The sequence below is a fragment of the Eubalaena glacialis genome, chromosome 9, assembly GCF_028564815.1.
Source record: "Eubalaena glacialis isolate mEubGla1 chromosome 9, mEubGla1.1.hap2.+ XY, whole genome shotgun sequence".
In the NCBI taxonomy this organism is placed as follows: domain Eukaryota; kingdom Metazoa; phylum Chordata; class Mammalia; order Artiodactyla; family Balaenidae; genus Eubalaena; species Eubalaena glacialis.
Window position 1 is genome coordinate 8,450,433 of NC_083724.1, and position 22,393 is coordinate 8,472,825.

General features: G+C 54.7%; 2 protein-coding genes across 8 annotated transcripts; one reads left to right on the top strand and one right to left on the bottom strand.

The window, feature by feature from the left end:
* Window positions 1-307: 307 nt before the first annotated feature.
* On the bottom strand, window positions 308-5,794 carry SWI5 (SWI5 homologous recombination repair protein). Its single transcript, XM_061199165.1, is given in 7 exon segments — window positions 308-640; window positions 2,358-2,452; window positions 3,259-3,380; window positions 5,127-5,175; window positions 5,502-5,594; window positions 5,596-5,613; window positions 5,769-5,794. Coding segments are annotated over 7 exon segments (468 nt in total). The 3' UTR covers window positions 308-575.
* An 88-nt stretch (window positions 5,795-5,882) lies between these two features.
* Window positions 5,883-22,257, top strand: GOLGA2 (golgin A2). 7 transcript variants are annotated; one of them, XM_061199841.1, is made up of 27 exons: window positions 5,883-6,017; window positions 7,324-7,446; window positions 8,395-8,475; window positions 11,340-11,456; window positions 11,732-11,775; window positions 11,877-11,940; window positions 12,356-12,415; window positions 12,620-12,700; window positions 13,507-13,545; window positions 13,820-13,882; window positions 13,969-14,062; window positions 14,162-14,268; window positions 15,581-15,639; window positions 15,942-16,083; window positions 16,836-16,922; window positions 17,030-17,137; window positions 17,353-17,440; window positions 17,937-18,274; window positions 18,577-18,690; window positions 19,425-19,649; window positions 19,732-19,807; window positions 20,017-20,108; window positions 20,369-20,587; window positions 20,678-20,780; window positions 20,876-20,982; window positions 21,056-21,206; window positions 21,300-22,257. In XM_061199841.1, the coding sequence occupies exons 1-27, from the start codon at window positions 5,937-5,939 to the stop codon at window positions 21,515-21,517; spliced, it is 3,081 nt and encodes a 1,026-aa protein (XP_061055824.1). In that variant the 5' UTR covers window positions 5,883-5,936; the 3' UTR covers window positions 21,518-22,257. The 7 variants fall into 7 exon arrangements, with proteins under 7 accessions (XP_061055824.1, XP_061055825.1, XP_061055826.1 ...); XM_061199842.1 differs by having other exon boundaries at window positions 20,020-20,108; XM_061199843.1 differs by lacking the exon at window positions 12,620-12,700.
* The last annotated feature ends 136 nt before the right edge of the window (window positions 22,258-22,393 follow it).

Here is a 22,393-nt window from a genome sequence, read left to right on the forward strand (position 1 = left end):
AGTGTTGCACACCAGAAGCTTCAGAGTGAAGACTTGGGCTCATATCCCTGCTCTGCCACTTACTGGCTGTGTGACCTCAGGCAAGTCACTGTGCCTCTCGGAGCCTCAATTTCCTCATCTGTAAAATGGGGATAGTAACACTAATTCCTCATAGGATGGATTGAAGCATTAGAGATAATGGATATAAGACATTTAGTACAGTGCCTGGCACATGGAAGTTTGTTATAATCCAAGGCAGGCTCTCTTTTTCCAGGGTAGGATCAGGGGGCTATCAGAGGAGAGGGAATCAGCATACAGATTTGCACCAAAATCGCTCATATGTTTATTTACAAACAGGATACATATACACATACACAGGTATCACTGGAACATTTCAGGAACCTCAGAGCTGGGAACACCCCTTCTTTCTGCCCCCCTTCTTCTCTGGGCTCCCTCCTGACTCGGCTTGGGCTCTCTAGAAAAGGGCTTCTGACACTTTCTCACTGGAAAGCCTGTAGGTGCTCTGGTTGGGCTTTCACTGCTTCTCATGTCCACATCGGCCTGTCCCAGTGGGCCGTGGACAAGGGGCTGTGAGCTCAGTCATTCATGTCCAGGTCAAATTCTGGATACAACTCTTTGGTGGTGACACCTCGGATCACGGCTGAAAGGAAGGAAGGAAGGAAGGAAGGAAGAATGTCCAGTGGGAGAAGTGGGAGGGAAATGGTCAAAGCCCTGGCCTACCCAGGACCCTCTCCAGCACTTTCTTCCTGCTCCCCTAAGTTGGCCCACATAACCCTCCTGCTACTCCTTCCAGGCTCCTCCACTGTGGGCCTTGTCTGGTCCCTCCAAACTAGACTCACTTAACCCTCACCCACATGAAGCAGCAGCAAGAGTCATGTGCTGAAAATGTAAGTTTACACTTACATTGTATCAGTGGCCAGCTGCAAACCCTGGCCCATGTGCGTGCCCTTGCCATTTGGTGATGCCCTTCCTCATGCCTCCTCACAGACTCTTCTCTCCTCCCAAGGGAAGGGGTCTCCTCAGAGGCCTGCCCTGACCACCCTGGCTCATCCCCCCCTGCCACCCTGTTCATACCTCAATATTTTCCATCTCTGTCTTTTGTTTCCTTCACTGCACTTAACACATTTTATAATTCATTTATTTGTGTTCCTTTACTTCTTGACCATTCCCCTCCCCCACCCCAACACCAAAACATAAGTCACATGAGAATGGAGACATTCAAGTGTCCGGTTTGGACTTCCCTGGTGGCTCAGTGGATAAGACTCCGCGCTCCCAATGCAGGGGGCCGGGGTTCAATCCCTGGTCAGGGAACTAGATCCCACATGCATGCTGCAACTAAGAGTTCACATGCCACAACTAAGGAGCCCGCCTGCCGCAACTAAGACCTGGTGCAACCAAATAAATAAATAAATAAACATTAAAAAAAAAAAAAAAGTGTCCGGTTCACCAAAATGTCCCCATACCCTGTTGAGTAGCACAGAGTAGGTGCTCAGGAAATACTCACTGGATGAATGAAAGAGGACACTCCGCCTGCTCCAGGTCCTACGACCTGGAAGGACAGGTCTCAAACTGGGTTCTCACAAGAGCTTATTCCCCTTGGCCTCTAGGCTACAGTCCCCTCACATTCCTTTCTTCTTGGGCCCTGATCATCCTCCACCTCCCTCTGTTTTCTCCCTCCCCTCCTTTGAGACCCATTCCCCATTGACACACGGAGAAGCCCTTCCTGCCGTGGAATCCCGGATGCTGATGGGCAATTCTGCGATGAGAGCTGCAACTCAGGCAGCCAGCGGGCCGACAGCCCAGCTCTGAGCGCTGTCCCAAAGGGTCCCTGCTGGTTGAACATCAGAGTGCCCACCGATCCAAGCCAGGTGATGGAACCAAGGCCACCTACACATTTCCTCACCTCCAAGGTGGGCTGTCCCAGCCAGCTCAGACACACAGGTGCCTGTGTCTCGGCTCAGCCCTCTAGATAGTGAGACTGTGTTCAAGGAGGAACAAAACACCCCTTTAAGCCCCAGAGTTCCCCTTGCACTTTCTGCCTCTGTAGCATGTCGGCCACTTGAGGCGAGGCTGGGGTCTCCATTGGTCTGAGTAGGCCCCGGGGGACTGGGAACCCTAGTCCTCAGGCAGGCGGGTGAGCCCAGGCTCAAACCTGCCTGTAGCTCCAAAGCAGGCTCTATACCCGAGGGAAAAACCGCAAGCACTCAGGTAAGAGCTGTACAGTTGCTTCGTTAGGTGGCCAGGAAGGGGAGGGGCATTCAGGGAGCGTGGCAGCTGAGAATGGTAGGGGGGTTGGGTAAGTTTAGAAGGCCCAGGAGCAAAATCCCACCACCCCTGGGGCATGGGGACTCCCTCACCTAGTTTGCCTAGCAGCATCTGGCCTACATCCTTGATGTCATTATACTCATGGAGCTGGGAGATGTGGTCCTCCAGTTCATCTACACTGTAGCCTCTGGGGTGAGAAATGGAGAGAGAGAGAGAGAGAGAGAGAGAGAATATCGTTGAGAAAGCCGATGAGGCTCCAAGGTTCAGAGAGTAACGAGGCATCTATTTAACAAATGTTCACTAAGGGCCTACTGGGTGCTTGGCATTGGGAACCAGGATAGTGATGCCAAGACAGACCCTGCCCTCATGAAGCTTAAGGTAGGGCAGGAGATCTGCCCACCCCCTCACTCCTGGCAAATTCTCCCTGTACTCTTAGGGAGGCATCCTCAGCCACGCTGGTACTACGTAAGCCTGGTCACAGCCAAGGGATTCACAGATGGGCACGTGAGTGGCTAATCAGATCCCCTCAAGTGTGACATGCACGTTCAAGGCTGCTCAGTCTGTGCCATGTGGCTGGAGCAAAGGGCATGGGAAAGCCCAGGAGTTGTGGAAGAGCCAGCTTCCCCTGGGCACTGAAAACCCCACCTGCAGAGGGAGGACAGAGCCCATGTGCAGACAGAAGCAGAGGCAGAGACCGTGGGCCCCAGAAGAGACTGGGAGAGCCATGGCTTTCCAGTTCCTAGTTCCCCTTATTCTCCTGGGAACTCCCGGCACAGTCCTGTTTTTATGCTAAGCTAGGTTGCAGTTACTGGGCACTAGTTAAATGTTATCTAGAGATTCCCTGGCAGTCCAGTGGTTAGGACTCGGTGCTTTCACTGCCGTGGCCCAGGTTCAATCCCTGGTCGGGGAACTGAGATCCTGCAAGCTGCATGGCACGGCACGGCCAAAAAAAAAAGTTATCTTAAGCACACTGAGGAACCCAAAGAGACTTACTCAGATATTAATTGGGAGATTTCCTTGTCCAGCATGTCCTTCTTCTCCTTCAGCTTCTGAATGTCAAGGTGCAGAGAATCCTCGCCGGCCCCATCAGCCTGGCCAGACTTGGGAGATGGCCGCTGCGTGGCACAAAGAGTCGTAAGCCAGACTGACCAATTATCTACAATTCAGAACCTACACATTATCGCCCAATATCCACTCCCTGCTTCTGGTTGGTAATAGACACCCTCCACCCCAGAATAAGACTACATTTCCCAGCTTCCCTTGGAATTAGATGTGGCCCTATAACTAAGTTCTGGCAAGTGGAACTTAATTAGAAATAGCATATGCGATGTCTGGGAACTGTCCTTCCAGGGAGAGGGCATGCCATTCTCTAGCCTTCCTCTTTCCTACCAGCTGGAGGGATGCTGGAGTTGAACGGTGTCTTGGATGATAGAGGCATGGGTCCCTGATGACTGTTCAAGCCACCATTATTTGGGGTTTTCTTTCACTCCCAGCCAAACCCAACTTTAACTAAAGGACCCATCCTGGTTCCCAATCTGACCCCAGAGAATCTACTTCAGGTCTACCTCTTGGATTCTCCTGTCAAGTCTATGATGTCACTGGCTTTATAATCGCATTGGGTAGCAAAACCCATCCCTGGGGCTACAGTTCATCTTTGTCCTTTCTGCGTCTAAAAGCTGTGAAGGCCGGTGCCTGGTACACTGCTAATTTTCAGGAAATGTTTGTTGGAGCAACTGTAATACAAGAGACTGAGGAAGACGTGGTTCCCATTCTTAGGACAGGGGATTTTAACCAGTCAGTCAACACATCGTGAGTAAACACTAGCTGCCAGGCACTGGCAAAGGCTCCAGGGGTTCAGCAATGGATAAGACATCAAGCCTGACCCCCTGCCTTCATGGAACGTATAGCCTAGTCCCAGACGTAGAACCCCCAACAGTCATGCTCTTCCTCCAGAAATTTCCATTTAAAGCTCTGCTCACAGGTCACACGTCATCAGAAAGTCCTTTCCTGACCACCCCATTTAAATGGCCACACCTCAGTCACTATCCTTTTGTCCTGATGTTTTCTAACATCTATCATCACCTGACATATTGTATATTTCATTAATATTATTTTCACTGACGGCCTTATACCACTGGAGTGTAAACACCATGACGGCAGGGACTCTGTTTTATTCACTGCTGATTGCCCTGTGTCTACAACAGTACCTGGCACATAGTAAGCACTGTTTCGAATGAATTTGTCAAATGAATGAGTGAATGACAAATAACCAATCAACTAATTACCAGTCTGAAAAGTGCTTTTAAGTTGAAGTACAGTGTGCTAGGGGAGTGGCTAACAAAGCTATTGGCCTGAGCCCGAAGTGGGGCTAAGACTTCTCTGAGGAAGCTCAACTTTAAAGGATAAGTAGGCATCAGTTTGGCAAAAAGCTGGAAGAAAAAGTATTCCAGACGGTGTATCCAAATGCCCTAAGGCAGGAGAGAGTACATGCCTTTGAGGGAAAGGGAGTAGTTTCCATGTGGGTGGAATGGGTGAGGGAGGGAGAGTGGTGTGAAAAGAACAAAACCAACCAGCCACTTGTGGTGCTGTCAGGAAGGATGAGAGACAGAGCCCATTTGGAGAGCCTGGGGTACCACTGACAAAGTACAGGACGCTGTTTCTTTGAAGCTTGGTGGGCAGGAGGAAAAGATGGGGAAGGACTGAGAAATGACCTAGAGTTTCTCAGCAGAATGAGGTCAGCTGGGGGAAGACCTTGAAGAGGACTGGGGGTGGGTCAGCTGCTGCTGGGGACGGAGAGGAGGACTTAGAGCAGCAGTGGGGTACAGGGTGGAGGGCAAGGAAGGGGGCACAAGCATACTCACAGGGGATCGGAAAGCCCCGCGGCAACTTTTGGAAAGTCCTGGTTGAGTCCTGTAGAGGAATCCGAGGGAAAAAGGCTGATTGGACCTAGAGGCCGCTTTGGGAGGAAAGGGGTACTGTGAGGGTGTGAGAGGAGGAACTGCTGTGAAGTACAGAGACCGGGACTGGATCCGGTTGGGAAGAGGGTAGATAATGCTCCCGGGATCGGGGTAGGGATCCTGGAGGAAGGAGAGATTCTGATGTGGAGCAGTGGAAGGGGGGGGGGTGGTCTCTGGAGGCGATCTCTGGGGAGAGAAAGTCTGGGGCAGAGCTACGGGGAGTCAGGAAAGTGACTGGGAAGAGATGTGCTTTCCCCCTGCTGTCCGCTCCTCGCCCACCTCCTCAGCCCTGGGGTCCGGGGCCCCCGACTCGGGGAGCTCTGCAATGCCGGAGGGTCCAGGGCGGGTGCGGGAAAGCGGCCCCTCAGGTCCGCCCGGTATCCGCAATTCTCTGACGCACACCGAAGCGTCACAGAGCTAGCTACGTAAGCACGCTACGAGATCGGGCCCCGCCTTTCCCCGCCCAGGTAGGCAAGGAGAGCGGCTGCGCACGCAGTCTTTATTAGGCCTTCCCCCGTCCCTCCTGGCTAGTGGTGGTTTAGTCACGCCCCTTCCCCTTTCAACTTTCCCATCGACTAATGGGATTAGGGATTTGAGGCTACGCTCACATCACTGCGGCCTAGGACCGCCCTGGTCCCTCCTTTTACGGCTTCGTCTCACAGCGGCGCGGTGGCTGCCGGAAGCAATTCCGCAGTGGTTGCCGGGATCGTGCTGATGTGGCCCCCCCTTCCCCCGCCCCGTCCCGGGATGTCGGAAGAAACCCGACAGAGCAAATTGGCTGCGGCCAAGAAAAAGGTAAAACGTGCGGGGTCGCGGCTCCCTGACCCAGCCCGAGACCCCTCCGACGGCCGGGTCATGGCCAGAGTCTGTGCTGCCTCCGAGGCACACGGGGCGAGCCTCTCGGCGCCCCTTGGCGCCCCCCCAAAAAGTATTCTCAGCCAGTCCCGCCCCCCGGCAGCCCAGCCCCCGCCCTCGCTCGTCACTCCTGGGTGACTTTGGGCCGGTGACCCCGGGGGCTTCCCGCACCAGGCTTGGCCCTCGCCTCCTGCCGCCCAGAACCGGACCTCTTGGGCTCCCTGGGCTCCCTAGGGTCCCGGTCTCCAAGGACCTCGGTCCTGGCCTTGCGTTCCCCTCCCCCACCGCGAAACGGCGACTCGAGCATCGGTAGGGAGGAGTGGAATGGAGTTACGTCATAATCCCTCTCTGAACTGTCATTACCGCCACGAACCCGGTGTTTGATCTTACGACCCAGTCCCCCTGTGTTTTCACATCCTTTCCGGTTTCTCTGGTCGCAGCACAAATTTCCAGCTTGAAGGGGACTCGGGACTATGGGACCTAGGTCCCACCTGGGTTTCAGGCTCCCTCACTCTAGACTGTACCCCATCCTTTGGTGTTGATAGCGTAAAAAGCCTACACTTCACCAGTGATCTCGAAACATTGACAATATCTCTGGGTGGCAGTGGGGAGGATGTGCTTTGCTTAGTTTGGTTTTCTCCCAGGTTTCTATCCAGAGAGACTTTCACAGTTTTAATCTGAATCTTCTACCTTACACTCTAATTCGCTATGATTCTGAGACCAGAGTGCCCGTCATTCAGTGCTCCTTTGGAGTGAGATCTGCTTATCCTCTGTGGAACAGATCGCGTGAAACTGAACTTCACAGCTGGGAATCTTTCCCAAATCATCATCTCAACATGGGGTGCCCTGAGTGCCACAGGATAAACATGGGACTGGAGCATCAGTTTTGCTTGATTCTCTTGAGAGAGAAAAAGCCTTTTATATTAACGTGCTTAGGGATGACATTTGCATAGATTTGTAAGATTATAATAGACTTCTCTCCGAAATGGTGTTTGGGTTGTCCTTTTTCTGTTACGTCCCCAGATTCACTAGGGTTGTGTGCCTTCACTGCCTTCTGCCATTAGGATACACTGATGTAAAAGTTTGAGAAGCAGTGGTGTGCAGCTCTAACAGAGGTGTAAGAAAGGACCCTGATGTCTGATTAAATGTTTACTTTTCCACCTCTGCTTCTTGTAAACTGTAAAGTAGGATGTGAATATAGGGGGCTTATAGTTCTCATGAGCCTCACTGCTTTTCCTTTTTGCAGTTAAGGGAGTATCAGCAGAAGAACAGCCCTGGTGTTCCTGCAGGAGCTAAGAAAAAAAGAAAGATCAAGAATGGCAGTAGCCCGGAGACAACCACTTCTGGTGGTTGTCCCTCGCCTGAGGATGTGAGTATTGCCACCTTCCGGGGATGGGGTGCTCAAGGGACAGCAGGAGAGGGTAGTGGTTAAGATTGTGGAAGAAATGTCAGATATTGGCTAAGAAGTTTGGGTTTGAATTCTACCTCTCCCTCTGTTGGGGATATGGTTTTGGGCAAATTGTTTAAGCTCGTTGGGTCTCTGGTTCCACACTGGTAAAACTGGGGTAATACTGTTTTACACTTATGAAGTTTAAATGAGATTGTTGTTGTTTTTATAACAATCCCCTAATACAGGGCCTGGTGCAGGGTAAACATTCAGTAAAGAGTAGTTGCTATTTGACTTACTGCTCTGGTGATCTTCCTCAGCCCCAGCCTCAGTGGGAAACCAGGCAGTGAGAACAGCCTCTTGTCCTCAGGCTCTCCATTTAGAGGCACCAACAGAACCCCAGGGTGTGGTGAGGAGAGTCCCAGGCCCTTGGATTAGGAGATCATCTGAGTTTCAAGGCCATCTTTGCCACCAGCTTGCTGGGTGATGTCAAGAAAATCACTTCGTCCCCTGGGCCTCAGTTTCCTCATCTGTAAGATGACACTGTTGGATCAGATCATTGTCTTTCAGACTTATTTTTTAGCTGTAGCCCGCTTTGTTCGAGTGGACCCTTGTTCTGAAGTCTGGTTTTTAAAAGTCTGGGCCTGAGGGTCTAAGAAGCTGTTAAGAGCTGCATTGTTCGCCTAAGGAGCTATGTGACTGCATTGTTCCGGGGACTTTTCCATCTGTTTACCTTGATTTCTGCCTCTGGCAAGGCAGCAAGTGGCTGTTTGGAAAATGGCACAGGCTGTGGTATTGATCCCTTTCTCTCTTCTCCAGCATTCCATTGCCCTGAACCCATCTCTTCTTCCTTCCCTGACTCTCTTGCCTCTCTAAGCCACTTTTCTCTTTCTCTCCCTGCCCTTGTTTTTCCCTTTTCGCCTCCTATAGATTCAGGACATTCTGAAGGTGCTGGTGTCCGACCTTAACCGCTCCAATGGGGTAGCGATCCCCCCATTGGACAAGTGGAAGGTGAGGCAGTGCCGAGACCCCCTCTCTGGCTTGCTCCCTCCCAGCTCTGCATGCCCTGAGGCTTCTCTGGTTTGGGGGATACTTTGCCTCTGGCTTATTTTATGTTGCTGTCATTAACCCCGGGCCTGTTCATGTCTGCTTTTTCACCTGCTTGGTTGATTGGGTTTCCCCCCGACCCCCCATCTTTTATCGTCTTGGAGAAGGTGAGATGCTCCTTGGAGGTTAAAGGTAACTTGGGAATAGCTTCCAGAGCAGGTGTGTGGGATTTGGGCTCTTTGAGCCTCCAGTTTGAATGTCCGTGGTGCTATCAAACTAGGAGAGGTTAAATAAAACCAAACCTTCAAGTCTTGGCCCCTGGGCATCTGACCCCAAAAGACCAATAGACCACAAAGTAGTTTGTGATTTTTTTTTGAGTTGATCAATTCATTTTGGTTTGGCAGTAGGGAATGTAGGGTTGAGAGAAAAGGAGTTTGCATTATAGTCACAAGGACTGAGGTTATTTTTTTCAATGAAACTGTCTGTAAGGGATGTGAGGTTAACCAGACACATGAGTGATCAGGACATTCTGCCCCTCTTCTCTTTTAAAAATTAACTGGACGTTTAACCGTGTTCAGTGGGCCCTTGAGAGCAGAGGCATGTTGTAGGGGCTGTAGAAAACAGATGAAAGAAACATTTGGAATATGGCAACATTCCAAATGCTCGACAAGGCAGAGGTTGGTTCTAAACGGACTCGAGGCTGGAGGGGGTGGCATTTGAGGCCGGTTTGAAGATTAGAGGTGGGTAGCAGTCATCCACATTGAGAGTAAGGGAAATGGGAGTCCCAGACAGAGGGTGTAATACAGGTAACAGCCAGGGTTATGAGCTCACAGAGAACTTTCTAGAAAGGCGGGGAGCCTGGGGTGCCCCTGGACTAGGAGATGACCTCCTCCGGACATGATGTTGGCACTTCCTCCTTAATTAACTTCCTCGGGGGACATCTGCCAGGCTAGAGGAGTAGGGCTGGAAGGGGGCCAGGTCCTGCTGGAGATGGGCAGGCGGAGAGGGCCTGGGACAGGGAACTGTTGGCTGGGGTTAGAGAGTCTTTCAATCATTAGGACTGCTCATGCCCAGTCGTTCGGGTCTGTCCAGGTGCTGTGACTCACCTTGTTGGCTCAGAGGAGATGCTGGGTGGCGCGGGGAGTGGAGTGCAGGCCTACAGGAGTCCCGAAGCTGTGCATCTGTACTCTTGTTCTAAGGCCCTGGGCCCGCATCCTTCTGCTGTCCTGGAAATGAAGACCCAGATCCCCATATTCCCTTCGTGTCGTTCTAAAATCCTCTGTATATCAATAACTGTTTCTCACTTAAGTTTTCTGCTCTAGTAGTGCAGGCCTGTGATTGCAGTATCCTGGGCAGAGCTGATGGCATTTCCAGAACTGAGGACTAATGGATAGAAAAGAAAGGTTTTTTTTAATGGAATGGGACATTGGAGGGGAGTGGACAATGTTTTTAAAATTCCATACTTAGCTATATGACTCAAAATTATGAAGTAACTTGGTTGCTCACAAGATAGTCATATTAAGTATATTTAAGTCCTCAGAAAAAGACTTTTTTCCCCTTCTGAGCTTTCTTGTTTCTAATGCTAGGGATCCGTGGGCACCCAAGAGGCCAGGAGGGACCCAGGGCTCGCCAGGGCCCGTGGCTAAGAGTGTGCTCCCCTCCCCCAAAGTCTCATGCCTAGCCAGCTGCTGAACCCCTGCTCTTACCTATTAGATTCAGTAGTCCAGGTTGACAAGGCAACACCAGGTTCTGGCATCAAAGGTCACAGTGGGGACAGTCACCAAGCAAACAGCTTGATTCATCTTTAGCTCCCCAGGCTCTGCGGTGCTTGCTCTAAGGAGAGCAGTAGATTTGGGTTTTCAGAGGCCAGGGCTGAGGCTCCAGAGAGCAGGCAGCCCTTTCCCCCAAGAGAGGTGCAGCCTCTTCCTTCCAGACTCAGCTTCGTTGGCCAGGCCTTGGCTCCCCGGTGCTCTTCCCTCGTCAAGCTTTGGCTTATCGGCCCTCTTCCCCATCTCACCTATTGAACATTAGATCCCTCGAGCCAGAGGCTTGGACTAAGTGTCAGGCCTGAGCCTGGAGAGAGGCCGAGTGGGGCTCTGGTCAAGCAAGTGGATCCACTTGGGCCAAGAGAGAACTTCTCCATGGCTCCTGGCCCTCAATCCCACGATTGTTCTCCAGGATGACAAGAGTCAAAGGGTAGATGTCTTACCTCTGGTTTCTCAGCTGTTTCTTGGTTGGGTAGGTGTTTTGGAGCCAGGAGGTTGGGATGGGTAGTGGCCATGGTTTTCTTTTTACCTCTAAGAGCAGGGAGGGCCTTCTCGTTGGGCAGCTTCTTTCCCAGAAAAGGCCTGAGTCATGGAGACACACCAGTAGTTGCAGGAAGGAGGGAAGGAAGGAAGGGAGAACAAGAAGAAAGAGGCAGATCGCTCTGCTCATTCATCACTGCCACCCTCTGCCCAGCGTGGGGCCCCGGGAGAGGGGCCCTCTGGGCACAGACTGGCTTTCTGGAAGAGCAGGGCCTGCTTCTCCCTGACTTGGCACACCTTCCTTCCACCTGCTGTAGCTGCCGTAGGTCAGCCAGGGAGCTGAGCTCCAGGGAGAACAAGGCCCTCGTGTTCTCGAAGGAGGCTGTGCAGTCCCGGAAGGCTGCAGACTGGCCCGAGGTCTGGGCAAGCCGTAGCCACCCCCCAGAGTGGCTCCCAGCATGTGTGACTGTCACTCTGACTGCAGCAACACCTGTCCTACCCGCTCTGCACCCCTGCATTCATGGCAGTGAGGCGACTTTTGCCCTGCCTGGCCCCCTAACCCCCTGCTCTGTTCTGTGACAGGCGCCCAAAGACCGCGCCGCTCCTGTTACACCGTCTGCTGATGACACCGTGTCACCTGGCGGTGTCCCTTCCCCCTGTGCTAGTCCCCCCCGTGTCACTAGCATGGCATCAACTCAGGTTCGTGCCTCTTCCCCCTTGGCCTGCTGCCCCACTCTATGCTCACCCCCTCCTCCTTCCTGGAGGAATGGACCTACCGTGGAGCCTCTTCCCCTTTCTTCAGGTAGCTTGGCTCCTAGAGCGAGGCGCCCTTCCTGAGGACTGGGGTGGGGGAGGCCAAAAGCAGGTTCTCCTTACGGTGCGGGCGGACGGAAAGCGGTTGGAATGAGCTTGGCGCCTGTGGGTGGTTCTTACTGGAAACTGAATGACCGATTCATACGTTTCTTTCCAAACAGAACCGTGATGCTGACCATGATCCTAGTCCCATTGATGAAAGCACGTGAGTGTCTCCCACGGGGCCAGCGGTCCCTAGGCCACTGCCCATGACCCCCTCTTTCCCATCGAGCCTCCTGCACCCCTGACTGCTGTGTTCATCCCCAGATCTTTCTCATCCACCGAGAGCCTGCGACAGCTATCTCAGCAGCTCAACGGTCTTGTGTCCGAGGTACCACCCCCAAAATTGGAGCCCGGAGTGGGCTAGAGAGGGAAGGAAAATATGACGGAAAGAAACCGAGGCAGAGTTTCCCAAGAGGAAGGGGAGGTCCTGGGACCAGGCAGCTTGGCTGGATAATGTTTAGCTAGTCATTACTTCTCTGAGTCTCCTCTTTGACGCTGTCCAAATGAAGGGGTTGGACCATGAGATTGGTTACATCATTTTATCCTGCAGATGAGAGCTGCTTGGGAGGTGGGGGACAAGGGGAAATTAAGAATGAACAGAAATTGGCACAGGGAGGGGTTAAGGGGGTGTGGCAAGTTAGGCAGAAGAGGAAATGTTGCCAGTTGATGGGGAAGATGTTGGAGGGCTTAGGCCTTGAGGGGGATAGATCACGTTTCCATGTGAACCCTTTCATCTCTCCTAGTCTCCATCTTACATCAACGGGGAGGATCTAGCATCCTGTACTGACATAAAGAATCTGGAGGTAAGGGGGCCTGCACCATGGCCCAGTGACCCTGCAAGCCAGCCACCACCTGCCCCCACCTCCCTCCTCCCACAGCGGGGGCTGGGTGCCCCACCGCCAGCTGAGACAGCCCAGACACCCCCCAACCCTAATGATTGCTCTCTCTACCTCTCTCCCCGCCCCTCCTCCAACTCCTCCTCCTCCTCCTCTCTGCATGCGCCTCAGAGCCGGTACCAAGAACTATCAGTAGCCCTGGACTCCAGCAATCTAACAAACAAACAACTCAGTAGCAAGATAGAGCAATTGGTAAGAGTCCAGTGTTGTCCCCAGATTCCACGCTGCCAATCTGGGGCCCCAGTCTCACCTTGGGGCTCTGAAGAAAGGGGCTGGGGACCCCTGGTGCCATGGGAGAATGGGGTGCCGGGGGGCCTAGGTCTCAGCTGGAGGGACCCCGGAGCACGGCATGCAGCATGGCTCTCTCTGTGGCTGCCCTCTTTGCCTACTCTGTTCTCCAGAGACCCCTGCTTGAGTCCTCCCCACGCTTGCCCTGGGTCTGTTGCCTGTAGGGGGAGCACTAGCTTGACTGGTGTGTCCCAGCCCTGACTCAGCCCCTGATTTGTTCCGACTTTGACCTTGGACAAGTCAACTGTCCTCTCTGGGCTTTAGTTTCCTGAGGAGGTAGAATTAGAGGTTGTCCAAGGTCCCTTTAAGCTCAAAAAATCAAAGATTTAAAGGTCCTTTTCGTTCCCATATCTGTGCTCTTAAGAACAGAACCTGGCCTGCAGTGTGTGCTCAGGAAACATTCCTTGAGTGAATGCCCCCTTCCAGATCGTGAGCTGGTAGAGGGTGGTCTGACCTTCTCAGACTCCATTTCTAGAGGTTTATGTCATTGTCCCTTCAAGGGAATCAGATCCAGACTCTCGCTACTGTAGCCATGAGCAAAACTTCCCAAGACCCAAAGTCTCTTAACTTGAGAAGCGTTCGTCCGTTCATGTCCCCATGAACTCTCCCTTTCTAACCCATTCCTGGCCCCTGACCATCCCTGCTCCTTGGTCTGAGGATCGTGGGAACGGGGGACAATCTCAGTCACCTTCCTATGACTCTCCCCACAGAAACAAGAGAACCAGGAAACTTTGGATCGACTGGAAAAAGTAACGCGATTTCTTTGTCTGCTCCTTCCATGGCTGATGGGTTTGGGGGAGGATTCAGATGTAGAGGCTCATTCTCCTCTTGCCTGCTGGCAGCCTGGAGAAAGAGGGGGCCTACCCCCTGCCCCTTCCCGCCCGTCCCCTACTCCTGGGGTGGCTGATTATCTGTTCTCATCGGTGGGCCTGTCCTGGGCCAGTGATGACATTCCGGGGGCTATATCCTTTGCTGTTTCACCTCTGCCTACCAGTAAGAGCTGTTTCTTCTCTTTTCCTGCAGGAGAAGAAGGAATTTGAGAAGAAGTTCGTGAAGGAACAAGGGGCTCTGAGAGAACAGCTGCAGGTGAGTGGGCTGAACCAGGGTCCCTCATGGCCCCCAGGAAACATTGCTTTTCTGGTTTTAGCACTTGTTTGGCCTTTCTCCCAAAGGTCCACATTCAGACCATAGGGATTCTGGTGTCTGAGAAGACGGAATTACAGACAGCTCTGGCTCACACCCAACAGGCAGCCAGGCAGAGAGCAGGTGGGAATCTAGGCACCCTTTCACCCCTCGGCCGGGCACACTGGCTGGCCTTCAGCGGGATTCCTTCTTTGGGCTTCCCTTCTCATGCTGTCATTTCAGGAGAGTCGGAGGACCTTGCTAATCGCCTGCAGTCGTCCAGGCAGCGTGTGGGAGAGCTGGAACGGACGCTGTCTGCTGTCTCCACGCAGCAGAAGCAGGCCGATAGGGTGAGCCCAGCAGTCTGCCCATCCGCTGGAGGTGGTGTGTGTGTGGGGTGAGCCTAAAGGTCCCTTTGGCAGGATGGAGTGACTTGCTGCCCAGAAGGCAGCACTGGCCGTTTCTTGCTGCTTTAAAGTTGTGTGATTGTGAGAAGCAACCCGGGCGTGAGTTGGTTGCCATGGCGAGTTGTTGGGGGAGGGGGGAGTGCTGTCTAGAGCGAGCGCTGGATGCAGAGCCCAGAGCCAGAGCGCCAGCCTTGCCCTTTACTGGCTGTGGGCTCTGGCCCAAGTGCTAGGTGTTCGGGCTGTGAAGGTTCAGAACAGTATTTTTAGTCTGTTACCGCACTAAGAGAGAGAAGTACGTGTGTGAAATATATATAAGACAGGTCGGAAAGGATTCATAAAAACCCAGGGGAGAGGAACAGGATGGCTGAGAGAAATGTCACTTTGGTACCTTCTGAGTTAGGGGCTATGTGAGTGTATCATCCATTCAAAAAATGAACAAGAGATTACAGTACAATTTAATCCCCCCATCACATCTGTGCTCGCACCCCGGGGAGAGAACGTGGTTCAAGAATCCCAGCTCTGGGCTTCCCTGGTGGCGCAGTGGTTGAGAATCTGCCTGCCAATGCAGGAGACACGGGTTCGTGCCCTGGTCTGGGAAGATCCCACATGCCGCGGAGCAACTGGGCCCGTGAGCCGCAATTACTGAGCCCGCGCGTCTGGAGCCTGTGCTCCGCAACAAGAGAGGCCGCGATAGTGAGAGGCCCGCGCACCGCGATGAGGAGTGGCCCCCGCTTGCCACAACTAGAGAAAGCCCTCGCACAGAAACGAAGACCCAACACAGCCATAAATAAATAAAATAAATTTAAAAAAAAAAAAAAAAAAAAAAAAGAATCCCAGCTCTAAGTGATGTTAGGCGAGCCACTTAACCTCTAATGCTCCGTGTTGTTCACCCGTAAAATGGAGATAGTAATAGTAACTGCCTCCCAGGGTGATTGTGAGTTTGAAACGGGACTGTTGGCTGAGAGAGTGTTCAGGAAAGGTTCAGACGTGGGGCTGATAACAGTGAGAATGATGGCAGTGTTATCTGCTGTCCCCGGGCCTGTGAGCCAGCCATGAGGTAGAGCTCTCCACCTGCCTTTTCCACCCTTCCCGAGTTCTTATTAAAACCAAATGAGAACACGAGCTTGGAAGTGCTTTGAAAAAATATAAAGCCTGACACCAGGTGAGGACGTGTTGCTGGGAGTCGTTCCTGTTGCTGCTGTCTGTCTGCATCTTCCACCTCCCTTCTCCTGACCTCGCCTCTCTGTGTTTGCAGTACAACAAAGAATTAACCAAAGAGCGAGATGCCCTCAGACTGGAGTTATACAAGAACAAGTAGGATGGGGATAGTGGGGGAGGGCTGGGAGGTGGAGGGGAGCCAAGGGAGCGGGGCGAGGAGCTGGTACAGGTTTGCATGCGTGCAGAGCCAGGCTCTGCTGTCCCAGCTGTGCCACCGACTCCTGCTGTGGCCTCAGGCAACTCATGTCCTCTCTGTGGCCTGCCACTTGTGACTCTTGATCCTGGGGTCCCTTCCAAAGAGACTGTTCTGTGGTTCTGCGGCAAAGGTAGTGGGTTGGTCACCGGAGCGACCCTTTCTGTTCTTTACTCACGTCTCCCTCCACTACCGCCGGTCACAGCAAAAGCAACGAAGACCTGAAGCAGCAGACCTCGGAGCTGGAGGAGAAGCTGCGGGTCATGGCGAGAGAGAAGGCGGCCATGCAGCTGGGGATGGAGGAGCTGCAGAAGAAGATGGAGATGTCCGAGCTGCTGCTGCAGCAGGTGGGGCTGGAGCCCCAGGGAGTGCGGGCCCCACCTGGCGGGGCCAGGGCCTCTTAGGGTCATTGTGGGTGGCCTCCGGCCAGGAGCCAGAAAATTTGGATCCTTGTTCTGGTCCTGCCATAGACTCCTCTAGAGATAGGAGAAAAATTGGGGCCTTGCCCAGACCTCTGGGATCAGAATCTCAGGGACGGGCCTTGTTAATTTTTATTTTTAAAGCATCCTGGTTGAAAACCATTGTTTTATGGATGACAGTTATAAGGCTAGCCCGTGAGTCCGCTCCCTTCCTCTCGGGGCCAAGCCTCCAGGTAGACAGGGTGCTCAAGGCTCAGAGAGCCTCCTCTTTAGTTGTCCTGCGTGCACAGTGATTCTCTGCCTTCCTGCCATCCGTAAGGGTGTGGTTAAAGTATGCCATGTTCATATATTGGACTACTGTGTAACCACTACAAAAATTAAGTATATCTTGTTTGCAGCAAAGTGACATTAAGTTGCAGAACCGTATATGATACCACCCCGTGACGGCACAACTGCACCGTGCATTAATTAAACATGTTTGCACATGTGTGGAAAAGGGTCCAGAAGGATACACACTGCATTGGGGTGGTTGGGGAGCAATGAGTATTTAGTAAAAATAAAGCCTGTGGACCTGGTTCTAATAACATGAGGACAACCCTGAGTTGTACGTTGACCTTTTGGGGGGCATTGCGTGGAACAGCCTGGGCTTCCCAGATCCAACCTCATTTTTCACCATCCAGTTTTCTAGTCAGCCTACCCCTGACAGCAGCCAGCAGTTACAGCAGGCCCTGGAAGAGCAGGCACAGCTGGAGACCCACGTGGAGCAGGTGAGATTGTGCAGAGAGGGGGGTGCGGGAGGAGGATGACCCCAGGTGACCGGGAGCAGGCGAGGCCCCATGACAGCCCGTGGTGACTTCTGTGCCCACTCTCGCAGCTGAAGGATTCTCTGAAGCAGCTGCAGGCCGAGAGAGACCAGTATGTGGTGAACATGAAAGAAGAGAACGCCGTTTGGCAGCAGAAGATGCAGCAGATGCTGGAGCAGGTGAGAGGTGACCTTCCACCCCCCTCCTTAGACAGGTCACTTGGTCTTCCGGGGCATCTGTGAAATAGGAATCACGTCACTCGCTGTGTGCAGCCAGAGGTGGAAGTGTGTATCTAGAGGGCGGGGGTGGAGAGGGAGGTGGTCGCCCGGCCTTGACCCCCTCCACCTCCCTCTTTGTGCTCTCCCCCCACCCCCCCCACCCATGCTTTGGGCAGATGGGCAAGTTGAGGGAAGAAAAGGAGTGCAGCATGAGTCAGGTGCAGGAGCTGGAGACCAGTTTGGCCAAACTGAGGACCGAGATCGGTAAGCCGGGGCCAGGGGATCCGGGAGCAGGTTTGGTGTCGGGGCTGGTGAGGGCGGCTGAGAATGGAGGTGAGTGGGTGCAAGGGCACCGTGGCCAAGGGAAAGAGGTCTGTCCCAGGAGTTGGCAAGTCTTGCAATTTCCCTGAGCCTCAGGGTCCCCATCTGCAAAAAAGGGGTGAAGTGCCCACTGTCGTCTTGAGCATAAAGATGTAAGGAACTCTGTTTGAACGTGTCTTGAAAGATTGAGCCAGGAAGCCAAGATTTGGGGCAAGGAGGCTGAATCAGGAGCTGTGGACCAAGAAGAGGGTGTTTTGGAGGGACTTCCCTGGCGGTCCAGTGGTTGAGGCTCTGTGCTTCCGCTGCATGGGGGCACGGGTTCGATCCCTGGTTGGGGAAATAAGATCCCTCATGTCGCACTGGTGCGGCCAAAAAAAAAACAACCGGTTTTTGGAGACTGCAGAGGCGAGAGGCCCTGACGGTGTGCTCCCTTTCTCAGCTGTGCCTCCGCCTCAGGAGCCCCCAGCCGGGCCCTCGGAGGTAGAGCAACGGCTGCAGGCGGAGGCCGAACAGCTACAGAAGGAACTGCAGAGCCTGGCACAGCAGCTGCAGGCGCAGGTGAAGGACAACGAAAGTCTGAGTCGCCTGAACCAGGAGCAGGAGCAGCGGCTGCTGGAGCTGGAGCGGGCAGCCAGGTGCTGGGGGGAGCAGGCAGAGGAGCGCAAGCAGATTCTGGAGAGCATGCAGAGCGACCGCACCACCATCAGCCGTGCGCTCTCCCAGAACCGCGAGCTCAAGGAGCAGCTGGCTGAACTGCAGAACGGATTCGTCAGGCTGGTGCGCAGCCCTACCCGGCCAGCCCGCCCTCCTCCCTGGCCAAGTCCTTTGGGGCGGGGCGAGGCACTTAACCCGTCTGGGGCCTTGGTTTTCCCACCTGTAAAATGGGTGATAGGGACCTTTTGTGAAATGGTACCCACGAAGGCCCGCTGTGAGCCGGAGAGCCCTGCTCGGAGGGTTGTGGGGGGAAGGGGCAGACTTTCCTACCTGCCTCCACCCTTCCCTGAGCTGTGGGAGGCGGACACCAAGTTCTGGGGTCTCCAGCTGCATTGGGTGGCCGCTGATGGCTTCTCTCTGCGCAGTCCAATGAGAACATGGAGATAACCAGCACGCTGCAGTCGGAGCAGCACATCAAGAAGGAACTGGCCAAGAAGCTGGACCAGCAGCAGGAGGAGCTGGGAGAGCTGAAGGAGACGGTAACCGCTGCCCCAGTGGAAGGGCTGGGAGACAGGCACCAGCCTCTGGGGAGCGAGGGACCTGGGGCCGGGACAGGTGACCCCAGAGTCCTTCAGAGCCTGTGACTGCTTGTTGCCCCCTGGCCTCTGACTTTCAGAGTTGAGTAGCCCTGGGCCATAGGTCATTGTCCCCGCTAGAGGCATCGAGCCCCTAATTAGAGGGGAAGAGAGGGTGTACGGTGGCCAGCTCCTTGGGTTCAGCCCTGGATTCAGCCCTCGCATCTCTAAGCCTCAGTTTCCTTATCTTAAAAGGAGGTTAGCGGGACTTCCCTGGCGGTCCAGTGGTTGAGACTCCACTGCAGGTGGTGCGGGTTAGATCCCTGGTCGGGGAACTAAGATCCTGCATGATGGTGTGGAGCTGCCAAAAAAATAGAAAAAAAAAAAAAAAGGTTATCATTTTCCTCCTAGAGGTGTTGGAGATGAGAGAATCATGCATGTAAAGCCTTAGGCATTCAGTGTACACCTCACAGATGTTGGCTGGAGCTCTGCTTTTCCACCCGTCTGCGGCCTCAAGTTAAGATAGAAAGAAGCTTGTTATGAGGGCTGGGTGAAGGCAGCATGGGGCTCTGGGCAGCCAGCAGAGCCTCGCGGTGCCTGCCTCAGGCAGAGGGGTCTGTGCCCAACCTCCCCAGTCTATGGGCTCAGACTGCGGAAGCGAGCCACCGCCTGCCCTCACCCCCAGGGTCTTCCCGCAGGTGGAGGTGAAGAGCCAGGAGGCTCAGGATCTGCAGCGGCAGCGGGACCAGTACCTGAGCCACCTGCAGCAGTACGTGGCTGCCTATCAGCAGCTGGCCTCTGAGAAGGAGGTGCTGCAGAAGCAGGCGCTGCTGCAGACCCAGCTCATGGACCAGCTGCAGCACGAGGAAGTCCAGGGCAAGGTGGCGGTCCAGGTGGCCCACCAGGAGTTACAGGAGACCCAGGTGAGGGCGTCGGAGTGCTGGGCCCCTGACGGGGAAAGCCTGCAACCTGTGTCCCTCCTCACTTTCTTTCCTGGCCCTTTAGGAGCGCCTGGAAGCAGCCAACCAGCAGAACCGGCAGCTACAAGCCCAGCTGAACCTCATGGCTGTGCCTGGGGAAGGTAAGTAGGACAGCCCGGAGGGAGAACACCCAGCCCGGGGAGCAGGGGGACTTTCAGCAGCGTGGAATTGAGTTAGGAGAGACCTTCAGGACAGCGAATCCTCTTCCTGCAGCGAGTGAGGTGCGGGGCAGAGCTGGGCTGCGAGCTCTCTTCCCGGCCTGCTCCACCTGCCTTGTCGGGTTGTCTCAGGACCCTCCATCTGTCCCCAGCAGGAGACGGACTGGACGGTGAGGAGAAGGAGGAGGAGGCTCCCCGGCCGAAGCTGAGCGTGCCGGAGGAGCTCGACAGCCGAGAGCTGCTGGTGAGCCGACCTCCCCGCTCCTTGCCTGTCTTGCTTCCCACCTCCCTCTGTGGTTCCGCTCAGACGCTCTTTGAGGTTTCCCTCCTTCTGACTTCTCTGGACCCCCAAGCTCGCCTGGGAGCCATAGTCAGATGCCATGTCATCCTTGAACCACAGGCCTGCCCACTAAGACCCCGAGACGGGGAGCATCTCTCTGCCCCCCGCCCCTCGCTGGTCCTGAGTATCCCGCACAAAAGCACGCGCACACCTCTTGCCTGCAGGTGGCATTTTTTAACTCAGCCTTAGCCAGTGCTGAGGAAGAGCAGGCCCGGCTGCGCGGGCAGCTGAAGGAGGAAAAGCTGCGCTGCCGGCGCCTGGCTCACCTGGCAGCCGCGGCCCAGGACGGGGCGGAGAAGGAGGCCCCAGCCTCCGGGATCGGGGGGGACAGTGTGCCTGCGGAGACCCACCAGGCCCTCCAGGTGGCCATGGACAAGCTGCAGGTGAGTGAGTTGCCCCCAGTGGGGTCCAGGAAGGGTGGGGGCCTGCGGTCATGTCGCTGCCGAGCCCTGACCCTGCTGTTCGGGCTTCAGGGCCGTTTTACAGCGCTCATGCAGGAGAAAGTGGATCTGAAGGAGCGGGTAGAGGAGCTGGAGCATCGCTGTATCCAGCTGTCTGGAGAGACAGACACTATTGGTGAGCGGAGAGGCTAGGGCCCAGGGCGGGGGGCCGTGGGCTGGATCAGGGCAGCCCCGCACCTGAGCCCTGTTCGCCCTCCCCGCTCCCCGCAGGAGAGTACATCGCCCTTTATCAGAGTCAGAGGGCGGTGCTGAAGGCACGGCACCGGGAGAAGGAGGAGTACATCAGCCGCCTGGCTCAGGACAAGGAGGAAATGAAGGTAGGGGTCCTTGTGACCATCTCTGCGGGCGGGGGTGGGGTGGGGTGCGGGTGCTGAGCGCCTCTCCCTCCAGGTGAAGCTGCTGGAGCTCCGGGAACTGGTATTACGCCTGGTGGGCGAGCGAAATGAATGGTATGGCAAGTTCCTGGCTGCCCAGAACCCTGCTGGTGAGCCCACTACAGCGCCCCCAGCCCCCCAGGAGCCTGGTGCTGCCGACAAGGGTGGTGAGTAGCGCCCTCGGGGAGGACCGGCGGGCGGGCGGGCAGGGGAGAGCTGGCACACCACTCCGAGCCCTGCCTCTCTCTCTGTCTACAAAGGTCTCCGTGAGGTGAGCCTCGAGGACAACGTGGACCCCACCCAGGGGGAAGCCCTGCGGGGCCAGACAACCCCTGAGAACCCCACTGCGCAGCAGATCATGCAACTGCTGCGCGAGATCCAGAACCCCCAGGAGCGCCCAGCCTTGGGCAGCAACCCCTGCATCCCCTTCTTCTACCAGGCTGACGACAACGATGAAGTGAAGATCATGGTGGTCTAACTGCCCGACACTAGCGGGCAAAGACCAGAGACCTGGGGCCGGGGCGCTCTGTACCTGCCGCCCCGTCCCTCCTTCCTGGCACCCCTTCATCCCTAAAAAAACCCCTGAAAAGGGGTATAGCTCCCTGTCTAATGGGGGGAGACAAATAGGTGCAGACCCCTTGCCATCTTGGCCAGGGCTGTGTCTTGATCTCTGGGCTATTAATAGTTCCAGAAAAACAAAGAGCCGGAGGCTCAATAAAGGTCGTTTATTTAAGAGGCTGCCGTTCTTGGGGAGCAGGGGCTCCCTGCTCGTCTCCTCACCCCCACCAAGCAGTCCTCCATTCAGAGGGGCTCATGCATCCTCTATTCAGAGGCACTTTGGGGCACAAGTGCCCCCCCGCCCCCTCGCCCAGCCAGACAACTGGGCAGCACTCTCACAGGCCTTGGGCAGGTTGGGCAAACTGAGGCCAGGCAAGGACATAAGCTGGTGGCGGGGTGGGCTCCTTCCCAGTGTTTATACTGTAACTGTGTAACATTTTGTATATTCTGGAGGTAGGGAAGCCCCCTGTATCACAGTGGAGGTTGGCGCTGGTAAATGGGGAGGACCTTCTATTAAATATTTGGGGCTGGGGAAAATTATTTATTGATAGTGTAGGACGGAGAGAGAAGGTGGAGGCGGGGACGGGTTTGTGCCCGGGTGATTCGACTCCTGTTTCACTTGTTTCACTTTTTATTTCAGAATAAATGAATTTAGCCATACTGCTTGTCCTTGCGTGTTCCTTTTTCTTCCGTCACTGGGTCCTGTGCCGTGAGCACTGAACAGGGAGCGGCTCCTGCCAGCAGAGGGCAAGCTTCTGGTTGTGCTGGTCCCCAGTGTGTCTGAGCACATCCAACC

Excerpts from the sequence above, each read along its gene's own strand:
- GOLGA2 (XM_061199841.1), top strand. The coding sequence starts at position 5,937 with ATGTGGCCCCCCCTTCCCCCGCCCCGTCCCGGGATGTCGGAAGAAACC. Across the intron at positions 8,476-11,339 it reads CCCCATTGGACAAGTGGAAG|GCGCCCAAAGACCGCGCCGC; the intron begins GTGAGGCAGTGC and ends GTTCTGTGACAG. Across the intron at positions 14,063-14,161 it reads GGCAGCCAGGCAGAGAGCAG|GAGAGTCGGAGGACCTTGCT; the intron begins GTGGGAATCTAG and ends CTGTCATTTCAG.